This window comes from Indicator indicator, chromosome 2, assembly GCF_027791375.1.
Source record: "Indicator indicator isolate 239-I01 chromosome 2, UM_Iind_1.1, whole genome shotgun sequence".
NCBI classification, from domain to species: Eukaryota; Metazoa; Chordata; class Aves; order Piciformes; family Indicatoridae; genus Indicator; species Indicator indicator.
The window spans coordinates 42577892-42590781 of record NC_072011.1 but is presented as its reverse complement, the minus strand read 5'-3'; the positions used below and the strand labels follow the sequence as shown (position 1 = coordinate 42590781).

General features: G+C 34.9%; 1 protein-coding gene across 1 annotated transcript in view; it reads right to left on the bottom strand.

Moving 5' to 3' along the window:
- DNAH8 (dynein axonemal heavy chain 8) overlaps positions 1 to 12890 on the bottom strand; it is a 147888-nt gene that overhangs the window by 133265 nt on the left and 1733 nt on the right. Inside the window, exons 3-10 of the mRNA XM_054397009.1 lie at positions 11549 to 11633; positions 10850 to 10998; positions 8621 to 8810; positions 8092 to 8255; positions 6365 to 6541; positions 5944 to 6057; positions 3589 to 3696; positions 1933 to 2034 (exon numbers count right to left, since the gene is read on the bottom strand). Coding sequence (XP_054252984.1) covers positions 1933 to 2034; positions 3589 to 3696; positions 5944 to 6057; positions 6365 to 6541; positions 8092 to 8255; positions 8621 to 8810; positions 10850 to 10998; positions 11549 to 11633 — 1089 coding nt within the window. The remainder of the gene's footprint in view (positions 1 to 1932; positions 2035 to 3588; positions 3697 to 5943; positions 6058 to 6364; positions 6542 to 8091; positions 8256 to 8620; positions 8811 to 10849; positions 10999 to 11548; positions 11634 to 12890) is intronic.

Genomic DNA, 12890 nt, shown 5'->3' with positions numbered 1-12890 from the left:
GAAATGACTTGCGAACAGTGGTTTTCTCTCAGTATGCATAACAAATATGTGCAATATATGAACATACAACAGTACAGTGAAAGGCCTAACTAAAAAAATGAGTCACCAATATGAGAAGGAAAGTTTTAGTTCTTGTTAAAGAGAGGTTTAGAGGCCAGCAAAGAGCAGGTGATGAATCCTACTCCTAAGACGAATTATAAGTCAGACTGACCTCTGAATAAGGACAACATTTGGCATAACAGGGCAATCAATTTGGAACTTCCTGGGCACTTGAAGGAAATTGATTACACAAATTAATATGTGTTGACAAGTCTGAGTTAAAGTGAGATTGAAAATTAAGCTTTCTCAATGGATTATTTGCTTAAAATATTAAGACCTTAACAGATGCAAAAATTATGACTGGTGAGGAATTTAAATTCTGTAATCACTGGAATACAAAACCTTCTGTCAGTTCTTAGAAACAGAAAGCAGATTTTATCACACACTACTGACAGTCACCAGACACGAATATGTAGGTATATATGAGTGACTAGAAATTACAAGAAATTAAAAACAAGATCCTCATCGAAAATAATGTTCAGATCTTCAAGAATATACAGATACTAGAATGAAGACTGATCATCATAATTAAAAACTAGGGTTATATTTCTCTCATAGAATAATGGGGGCTTGTCAGCTGTAGAACAGTCACAAAATTGCCTCAATAAAACAGATACTATTAGGTCTGGAGAGATACATTCAATGCATTTTCTTTTGTACCTCTAGAACTATTTTTAAAGGCCTATGAAATCCCGTGCCTTTCTAAGTAAGATAAGAAGGAAATCAGTAGCTGACATGTGATAAAGGAGAAAGTTGAAATGAAATCATTACTGATAACCTGTAACCCCACAGCTGGATATATTTTGGCATGGCATATTGAATGTGCTTAATTTGTTCTTAAATGTCAGCATCAGCTGAAGACAACTCTCTTAGCACTGAACTTTCATGGTATGACAAGGAAATTGGGTATTGGAAGGAGCTACTGTAACAAAGTGGAGGTCTATTCAAATAACAGGTTCCCCATGGTAGAGAAAGATGGTATCATATCAGACAACCTTAAGAAGAAAGAAAATGGATTATACAGGATGACAAAAATTGACATTGTGGCCAGTAGGTCAAGCAACATGATTCTCCTCTTTGCACTGGTGAGACCTCACCTGGAGTACTGCAACTAGCTCTGGAGTCCTCAGCACAAGAAAGGCATGGACCTGTTGGAGTAGGTCTAGAGGAGGGCCACAAAAATGACCAGATGGCTGGAACACCTTTGCTATGAATAAAGGCTGAGAAAGTTGAAGTTGTTTAGCCTGGAGAGAGAGAGCTCTTTCCTGCAGCCTGTCAGTGATTAAAGGAGGCTTTAAAAAAGGATGGGGACGGTCTTTTTGAAAGGCCTGTCATGACAGGACAAGGGGTAACGGTTTTAAACTGAAAGAGTGTACATACAAGGAAGGAACTTTTTATGCAGAAGGTGGTGAAACACTGGACTAAGCTGCTCAGAGAGGTGGCAGAAGTCCCATCCATGGAAACATTCCAGGTCAGGTTGCATCGGGCTCATGAGCAACCTTATCAAGTTAAAAATGCCCCTGCTTACTGCAGGGGGGTTGGAATAGATGGCCTTAAAAGTACTTTCCAACCCAAAACATTCTATGTTTCTATGAAATTCTTTGGTCACACATAGGGCAAAGATGCCAATTCCAAGGACGGTATACTCTCATAAAGATGAGGCCATTCTAATTTCAACAACTGCCAGTGCTGTAAAAAATAGTAATAGTATAATGAAATAAAACAGTAAAGATGTGTGAAGGACTTGGTACATATTGACATGGACTTCTTTGTGTGTAACAATAAGTAATAAATAGGTTTGATGGGTAAATAATTTAATACCAAAACACAAACCTTAAGTTTTTCCGTGACTGATGAGGTCTCCTGCTCCCAGACACATGACAAGCCACCATCTGTAATATATGCTCTACATGTAGTGACCATTTGATTTGTAACCTAGTGCAGACAAATGACAACAAGTTGGTCTCAAGCTCATAATGAAATTTGGCTGTTTTGCAAAATTTAACAAAATTCCCACATGTATGTATTAGTGCTATCAGAGTTTGGATAAACTGCACCCATGGGAATAACAGTGGCTAAATAATATATGTAATATACATGACAAACACTCTATAAAAAGGCTTTAAAAACTCCCAGAAATGTATTATGTCCTAGAAAGTGTTTGTAAGTACTGTAAGTCTAGCAATACATGTGCATAAACACAGAATGTCACTAGCCTAACTCGAGAACAAAGGAGAAGCTATTTGATGCTAACTGTTCTTCACTTACCATTGCAAATTTTACACTTTGAAGTGTAGGCATTGTTATTTTAAAACTGCCATTAAAGAACTTTGTATTCTAGTATTCTGTCTTTACCTTGGTCTCACACCACTATGAAAAGGAAAGAAGATTCTTCTACTTCTCAGGCACAAAGATCCGAAGTTTGTAACGACAGAGAGAGGAGTAAGGGAGTGACTGCAGGTATCTATATACAAACACATCTCAGAGTACAGCTCCAGGAAGATAATCCTTTCTGTCTACTATACAAGGTGAACAATTGAAAACAGTTCTCCTGACACAAGAGTATGGTAAGTAAGTCTTAAGCACCCCTAACTAAAGACTGAAAACTGTCACACCAAAGTCAGCCTCACATTTATTTCTTAATATTCTAATACAAATTTAATTGTAACAATACTTTACACTAACACTTGGGCTATTCCAGAAAAACAAGTGGTGTAATGAGGGGCCACTATGCATTTCCTCTACATACTTATTGGAATTACGTATTTTAACTATGAAAGATTTCTTTGATCTAAAAGCATTACACAAACCATCTTTCCTTGCAGTGAATACCTGGATTCCAAAAAAGATGTTGGCATAATTACTCAGGTGGTCTTAATTTTCTGTTTAAGGTGGGAAGATTTATGGTCTGAGATTCAATTAACTTTTCAAACATGATTTGTTTCTGCAAACAGGAACCTTTTGTTGTTCATATCTTTTGGTGAATAGCCTAGTCAAACTGATGACTGCTTAATTAGGTCTTTAAGGCTGATAATAAAAGAATCTATGTGGATTCAGTGATTTAGGAAACAACTGAGCAAATTAACTCAGATCAGGAGATTAATAAAGATAAGGAAAAAAATTAATTTTGCTGAGCCGAGAATAACAACCAAGTTCCTACCAGAAGACAAGTCTATAATCCAAGTTCAGTCCTCTGCTGATCAACAGAATTCTCTTCCTCTTCTGTGCAGACACCCACTATTTATTACTATTTTTTAAACAAATGTCCTACTGATTTGAAAATAGTGGGGTCTTTTTCTGAAAAATCACATAATCTTCCTTCTCTAGCAACCTTCAAAACCTGCCTGGATGTGTTCCTGTGTGGCCTGCCCTAGGTGATCCTGGTTTGTCAGGGGAGCTGGACTCAATGATCTCTGGAAGACCCTTCAAATCCTAACATTTTATGATGCTGTATGATATTTTTTGTAATTAATATAATGATATATTTACCTTTATAAACAACGATGTCATTCTCTCAGAAGTATTGTAATACCTTGAAACACTGTGAATCATTTGTATAGCATTTATTAAGTTTGGTATTCCACGTGTCACTGATACCTTAAAGCAGAGTTTTCACAAAGATTTTACTTTCTATTTTTAGCAACTATATTTCTATTCTATCAACAGCTTCTAAATGACATTTTCCCCTGAAGTACTTGAACCAATCTTCTAAATGCCATAGTATCTTACAAAAGTTTTTTTTTGTAAAAATGAAAGCTAATCACACTCAATACATTTTTAAGCCTCACCTAATAAAACTCTTCAGATGATTTGGTTGGTGTCCTGATTTTGCTGGGACAGAATCACAGGCCAGTCATGGGCTGCAGGCCATGACAACTGACTTGACTTGGCTCACAGGTGAATCCTATACCATGAGCATCACACTCAGTATAAAGGAGGAAGTTTGCAATGAAAGAGGGAGCCTTTTGTTAGGGCTCCTTCTTGCTCTTTAGAAGTGACCTCTTGCCTATTGTGACTGCTGCACTTCTGCTGTGCTAGATATTACTTTATGTGCTTTCTATTGACATTGGTACCAGTTTGACTTTTTAATTAAATCCATTTTCCTTTCAACTGATGGGTCTTCTCTTCTTTTCCTGTTTTTCTTTCTCTGCTGGGGAGGAGTGATCAGGAAATAGAGTAACTGCTATAGTTTAGCTCCAGATATGGGATAGCATAGGTAGTCAGAAATCACTGAGATTAAAGATGCTAAAAAAAAAATATATATATATATATATATATGATTGAAATAAAGGGTGTATTGTATGAAAACAACCCTTAAAGTCCATATATTATTCATCATCCATTTCTACACACACGCTACCCCAGCCAATGGCAACAGGAAAGTCTGAGTCCACTGATTTTCTTTTTTAATCCCTGAGAGAAAAATACTAGGCTGTATAGCAATTTCTCTGATTCAAAGCTTTGAGTTTTGAGGGCTCAGTCAAACTTTGCACATAGCAACCCACTCTGACTACAATGCGTACACTGAATGCCCTTTTTTAACACACATACTAAATACCACATATTATATCTGCTTGTATTAGGCTCCTAACCCACTAATATTTTAAATACTCTTCAATGTAAAATGCTAAATTCAGCTAAAATCAGAATGTAGTTCTTTTCAAAGCAGGATATACTTAACTTGGAAGTTATTATTTATACATGGAATACTGCATAAAATACTACCTAAATTATCCTGGTCTCTGCAACACTTATAAGAACTGAAACAGAAATTCAGATTCATCCAAATTGTTCCAGATTAAAAGAAGAACAATAGTTAATGTGGCAGTTTAAGGCTGTGGGTTCCTGTATTAGTCAAATGATGAACTCTTTAATGGATTTCCACTCACATATGCCTGTCCTTGTTTAAAATTAAAAGAATTTTTTCTTAATGAGAAGCTGCTTCATATCTGTTTTTATAGTCTGGTACCTGGCACCCTCTAGAGATACTCTAAAGAGCGTGCGAGGTAAACAGCATCTGTGATACTATTTGTCACACTCCTCTCTTTTACTACTCCATGCAGTATTAGTTTTATGTCATATTATCACAGGCTTTTTTGTTTCCCCCAGTTAAAACTTGGAATTAGGATGCTAAGCTGCCAACAATGAAAAAGAAATGACAGAGGACAGGAGGCAAGTGGGACTAAAAACCAAAGCAGAAAAACCAAATTTTCCTAGAATTTTTTTTCCTTCTTCTGCCATCCTATTCTGCAACAATCATTAGAAACATAACTACTAATTATTGTAGCAGGTATAATATTAAACCTCCTAACTGTTACCTTGAACCAGGGCTGACTAATCCACATGGACAACCCAATTATTTAAGTTCTAGATAACTGGTATTTCTGCAACTAGAAGCAGCTAATACTGCTTTCAGTATCAAAATATCCATTTGTCCATTTAGGACTTCATTAAGTTTTATTATTATTCTATATAAAATGTTGGGATTTTCATTACAGCTATATGACTATTCATTGACACATGGACTTTTCAGTGGAAGATATTTTGACTTCCTTATATTATAAAATATGCTTTACCTCATTTTAAAAATAATATTGGCAACAGGACTAACTTACTAGGCAACCATATATATTTATGTTTATTGATAAATATATATTTTAAAATTCCATATCTTATGTATTACAGAATAAACTTTAACATTTATCTTGACAGACATTTAGAAAAAAAAATCAGAAAAAGAAATTAAAATTACTTTTAAGCAAATACAAAGAAGATTGCTTTTGCCCTGGGCATTCCATGTAAATACCTAAATTATGTTTGGAGAATGATGAAAGGCTTACTTACAACATCATAGCTGTAAAGTGGCTGACAAACTTTTTCAAGTGTGCGTAAGTATTTTACATTATCTTTTGATTCATTTGCTGCATCTGTAATTCTAGCATCTAAGTCTTGCCACATCTAGAAAGAAAACAGTACTGTAAAAAACTGTAAAAAACCGCAGTGAACTATTTTTAACTTGAACTGACTTGCTAGAAATAAATATAGGTAAATTAATTTTTAAAAGGCATTGTCAAAGCAGGCAATAAAAGTTATTTTTATTTATGATAATTTTTGTCTGTATCTCTAAAAATGTTCTTTCTCTTATTAGGCACACTAGCACTATATCTGAATTTTACTCTCTTAATTCTCCTCAGGGAGTATCTCTTAAATGCAGTGAAAGAAAATAAATAACACAAGCTTTATCTATTATAGAAAAAAAAATTACCCTTAGTAGTTTAGAATGTCCAACATTCAGAACATTAATGACAGCTTTGCAGTTTGGTCCTTTGATCTGTTCAATAATAAAATTAAATTTAGCAGACATAAATTTCCAGTGTTCTAGTTCAGTCAGTGGACCAGAATCATCAGCTTCTTTCCTCATTTGCTTACTCTCAATCAGAACCTGCAAATTTGAAAAAAACAGAAATATACAGAATAGACAAATCATTACAAAGAAAACAAAAGGAAGCACTCTGAGAATACTAAGTTCAGTGAATAAGCTTGCAGTATTAACACATTACAATGCTTGGGAATTTGAAAAGCATCTGTCCTGGTTCTCACTGTGACAGAGTTAATTGTATTTTGAATTTCACTTGAGAATAACATTGATAACACACCGATGGTGTAGTTGTTGCTAAGTAGTACTTATCCTAAATTAAGGTTTATTTAGTTTCTCATGCTCTGCCAAGAAGCCGATGCACAAGAAGCTGAGAGGGAGCATGGCCAGACAGCTGACCAAAACTATCCGAAGATATATTCTGTATTAGACTGTTATTATGTCAACCCATAAACTTCACTTTACTTTTTTTTTTTTTTTTTCCCTCCAGATTGTCCTCCCTGTTTCACTGGGAGGGGAGAGAACTGAGCAAACAGATGTGTAGTGTTTAGTTGCTGGTCAGGTTTAAACCACAACAGCATCCTAAATCTCAGCTGCACTTAATTATATTCTGAAATGGAAATGAACGCAATTAGCAAACATGTTCAAATGCTGTCATAAACTGGGTGAATCTCAGCACAGACTCATATGCATATACTTATTTAACCAGAATCCATTGATTGAAATGCACCAAATGTAGCTTCACTTGTAAAACACATGAACTATTTTAATAAAAAATACTAAAGATCAGATGTAATATTATAACTGCATTGATTTGTACACTGAAAAATGTGCAGCCAGGTCTTTTTAGGTGTCTTGTATGTTTTTATTCTCTTTAGGTATATAAACTAAACACAGAATGCCCTTATATAAGTAGTGTATCCCTGTCTACACAGATTCTGTGTTTTGACAAAGGATTCTGTGCTTTGTAACAGAAGTCTCAGACAATAATTTCTTGGATAACTGACACCTTACCATGTAAGATTTACACAAGATCACAAATGCCCTACTGGTCTTTATCAAAGACCTTTCTAAGTGTAGTATCTTGTACGACAACTGGTAGCATAAACTAAACAGGTATCTGTGGACTATACCAGACAGTAGGTAGATAGACAGATAGATAGACAGATAGACAGACAGATAGATAGACAGACAGATAGACAGACAGATAGACAGACAGATAGACAGACAGATAGACAGACAGATAGACAGACAGATAGACAGACAGATAGACAGACAGATAGATAGACAGATAGATAGACAGATAGATAGACAGATAGATAGACAGATAGATAGACAGATAGATAGATGCCTCACTGGTATTGTTACTCTTGCATCCTTCTGTCATCTCCTTAATATTTGCGTATTACATGTTCAGAAATTCTTCTTCTTGCTAGACTGTAAATTACTAGGGATAAGATCTATATAGCTCCACTTGGGCATGGAATTGAAGCCCTTGTCTTACCTAGCTGGAGATGCGGCTGAATCTATCAGTTAATTTCAGGCAAGTCTCATATATCATTTACAAATATCTATGCATATTCATTATGAATTGATGTGTTAAAATAACGCCTTACCTGTTCAATTTGTCTATACCACATCATAAGTACTTCTTCTAGCTGGTGAACCATGTCAGGATTATTAGCTGCTGCAGTTATTCTCTCAAAGGACTGGAGTTTAGAAAAATTTATGTAATCTACTTTTTTCAACTCAACAGTTCCTTCAATGCTTAATATAGCCCCTGAAAAGAAAAGCAATTATAATACAGTGCAAATTAAGAATCTAAGATTAATTTCTACCAGTGTAAGTAGTTTAAATTTGGAAATATATTTATCTGCAAAAAGTGTTGTTTTAATACAATAACCATTTTACTTCACTCAAGGCAGAAAAATCTTATTTTAAATTCAGCATTCCTCCTTAAAAGTAATATGTCACTACAGTATTTTCTGAAGTAAATCTATGCATGCATTTTTTACGCAAGTAATTGATCATGTTATTTTTCCCTGCAGATCATGAAGAGTTCCTTACCTATGCACTATTGCTTTAAAACGGAAATTCTTAAGTGTAAGTCCTCTAGTTTGATTGCTTCCTAAATTAAATTCTTACCTTCTAAAAAGGAAAGGTATTTGTTAATTTTTTCCACAAAAATCTGTTTGTCTTTTGTAACTTGTTTGGCCTGACTTAAAGCACCCCAGTTATTTGTTGCAAGGATAGCAGGGAGAAAAATCTTTCCTATCATTTTCCTAACACCACACAGGAGTCCTCCAGTAGCATCCAAGACACCAAAGAATATATCCTGCATTGTAAAATAATGATTGTTAGTAATGGAGTAACTTGGACTAGAAACAATATTATGAAACTTGTGGGTTTTTTCATTTGTTTTGTTTATTTTATAAAGCAGTCCTGTTTGCCAGAGAAAACTTTAAGGAGATAAAATAATTTCAAATATTGATATCCACCATGTGAACATAAGACATTGCTTTCAATAAAAAAGTCAATAATTATGTAATACGGTTCTAAAAGGCTGCCAGGTTAATTTTTTTGTTATTTCAGTTATTCCTCTATTCTACAGAAACTGAAAATATTTTAATAGTACTTTAGAATTAAAAATATTCTAAATGTCCTGATCTGCAATTAGGTACTAAGTAATTACATGTAAGTAGCAAAAACGCTCTGAATGTCCATTTCTGAAATTATATTAGAAGAAACTTGATTGAATTTATAGTACTTAGGATCGGATGGAATTTTGTCTACTCTCCAAAACTATTTTTAATATTTTTCCAGTATTTTAAATGTCTTTAAACAAGTAAATATTAACATACTTCATGTAACAAACTTCCTAGAACATTAATTTCTTATCACTTCTCTATGGAATGCGATGAAAAAAAATATTTATGGCCAATATTTTTGGTAGACAAATCTTGTATTTTCTAATAGTGCTCTTCCCTGACCATGTTCTCAAGCTCTCAAAAGAAATAAAACATTTTTAATACATAATATAAAGTATATAAATAATGGAATTCAGCTGAAGAATCTTAAACAATATTAACTAGAAGATGCATATATAAGACTGATTCTTCCCTTGAGCACTGCCTGAGTATTAAAATGTGTACCTATACATAAGAATGAAGCCCATGCTTACTTCAGACGTTGTCTTTTAAAGCAAAAAAAACCTCATGCTACATAATTTACACTGGATAAATAAATATTTCACACACTCAAGGATGCATAAGAGAGAAAGGTACAAGCAACCTTTTCACAAAGTCACAGAAACATTCAGGTTGGAAGAGACCCTCAGGATCACCAAGTCCAAACAATAATCCTACTCTACAAGGTTCACCCCTAAATTGTATCCCCAAGCACCACATCCAAACAACCCTTACACACATCCAGTGTTGGAGACTCAACCACCTCCCTGGACAGCACATTCCAATAGCTGACCACTCTTTCCATGACAATATTTTTCCTGATGTCCAGTCTAAACCTACCTAGTCACAGCTTGAGGCCATTCCCTCTTGTTCTATCACTAAGTACATGTGAGAAGAGACCAGCATCAGCCTCTCTACAACGTCCTTTCAGGTAGGTGTAGAGAGCAATGAGGTCTCCCCTCAGCCTTCTCTTTTTCAAACTAAACAGCCCCAGCTCCTTCAGTTGCTCTTTGTAAGATTTATTCTCCAGGCCCTTCACAGCTTCATTGCCCTCCTCTCTACTCACTCCAACACCTCCACATCTGTATTGAGGTGCCCAAAACTGGACACAGTAATCGAGGTGTGGCCTCACCAGAGTGGAGTACAAGGGGACAATCACCTCCCTACTCCTGCTGGACACAGCATTTCTGATACAAGCCAGGATGCCTTTGGATTTCTTGGCCACCTGGGCACACTGCTTGCTCATATTCAGCTGCTTGTCAGTTAGAACCCCCAGGTCCCTTTCTGCCAGACAACTTTCCAGACACACTGCCCCAAGCTTGTAGCTATACTTGCAATGAAGTCTTTTTAGTGAGTTGTTCTAGTACAGAGATTTTGAGCACACCAAAAATTTATTTAGTGGCTACAACCTGTTCAAAAACAGCAAGGAGAAGGAGAAATTTTGATAAATTCTGGTGTCTTTAACAAGAACCCGGTAAGAAAATGAACTTACAAGATATCCTGAGTATTTGCTGAAGTAATACAGCTGTTCATTGTCTAGCCAAAAAAGGAAAGCAAAGCAGAAGATGCAGCTTAACATTAAAAAGATGCAATTACCACTAACTTCTGTGACAACAGTGAAACAAATAATGAGACAAAAAATACACACTTTAGAAGTCTTCAGTTTTTAAAATATATGAAAGAATACCTCATGTATGGTTTTTATGTTTATTGGACTGTCGTTCCTACAGCGAACAAAAAATAAGCACAGTCCTACAAATTTGTCTGGTGTATCATCCACATAAAATTGCATCATTTGATTTCCTTTTTCAACTCCTGGAATTGTCCGACCACATTCTGAAAAAAATTTTCGTAGTTGTCACTTTTTAAGAGTAAGGGTATTTTCAAATGCATAACTTCAATATAGTGAAATAAAATTCAACATAGAAATCTTTTATTTTCTTCTTTTGTAAGAGAATCAAACCCAGCAGAATTCGTGGCTGTAATTAACACCACAATTTCAAGTTTACACAAAAAACAAAGCAATTTTGGCACATTTTACTGAACCGAAAAGGGAATTCGATTCTTCATTTTAGGTTAATACACTGGTGACTGAGGTACCTTGCTTACTCACATTCACTCTATCAAACAAGATGTCATGCCTAAATGACAAAACAATTTCAGAAACTATCTTTTTATAGCTTTCAAGAACGACTAAAATTGGCTGAAAATCGTAAAGTAATTTAACTTGAAGCAAACATTTAAAGTAACAATTTTCAGTACTTATAGCATAAGGCTGCAAAATTATGAACAATTAGAAACATATTTTATTCTTTCAAACACTAAACAAAATTAACAATAGAAGGCACTACTGCATCTTCCTGTATTAATATGGCTAAATATTTACCTATTCCAGGTGCGTCTCCTTCTTGATAGAAAATTTTCAATGCTTTACTTCCTCCCTTGGCAAAAAAAGAATCAAAAGCTCCCAACTGTTAAATCAAAAAGGAAATTACTTTTTACTCAAAACATTTTTGTGCCTCTAAGACATACAAAAAAAAATTGGCCATGCCATTGTTTAAAGTCTTGGTGGCATGTAATGTTTAAGTTTAAAACCAGCATAATGGCTATTTCAAATACTACCTTTAAGTACTGAACCTACATACACAGTTGGCATAGCTCCCAATAACTGCATATGAAATATTTATGATCTTGTCCAGTAATGCAGAGACGCTGAAGGATGTTCTGTTACTCACAGAGCTGCATAAAGTATTAACTGTAATCTGTGATTCTATGATCTATGAAGTACCTGGTCACAAGAGACCAAGAGACTTAGAAACATCTACAGAAAATGTGCATGTCTTGACATACCCTCATATTGCTACTCTACTCCTGAATGGAGATGCATCACTTGTTCAAGCACAAAGCTCACACCTCTAGATGTTTTATTTCTTACAAGCATACCTTTTTCCCCCGAAAGAAACAATTAGAAAATCTAAATCAGAACAGTGATAGGAAGGTGGAGAGAATTTATACTTGTTCTTTTAAGAAGAAAACACTATGTGAAAATAAAAGAATTAAAAGCAAGACAGCTCCAGAAATGCATGCTGTGCTTTCACTCTGCTTAATGGACACTAGGGAATAATGGAGTTAAACCTGAGAAAAATGCAGAAAAAGTCATCCCCCAAATAGTGAAAGAAAATGTTTCAAGTCCATTTGGTATAAATGCGCACAGTGTCAATACACATACAGGCTAATGCTCTAAAGGGTAAAATTTAACTCATGGATATCAAAGACATGATATGCATATAGGAATTTACTAACTGACAATTTGTCAAAGGACAGCACTGACACAGCCCCAGCAGCCTAAACTATTTATGACTAACTAAAACTGGAAATATTCCAACCAGGAAAAGCTTTCAGATGGTGCTGGTGACAGCAAAAACATATCCCCAAAACCAGACCAAAACAAAAAAAGCCCCACAAAATAAAAAAACAAGATGCCAAAAACTTAAGAACCGAAAGGTTCTCAAGTGTCTGAATTAATCAAATTTAATGATCAACAGCAGTTTTACATAAAGTCAGAATGACCTAAAACTATATCAGATTGCAACTGTGAAAACAAGAAATGTTAATGCTTAAAGCACCTCTATGTTGTGTAAGCATAAGAAAAACTAGGTCTGTTTACGATATATAAATATCAGTAAACAAAAAAATAAACAACAAATTTGGATCGGGACTAAACTTGG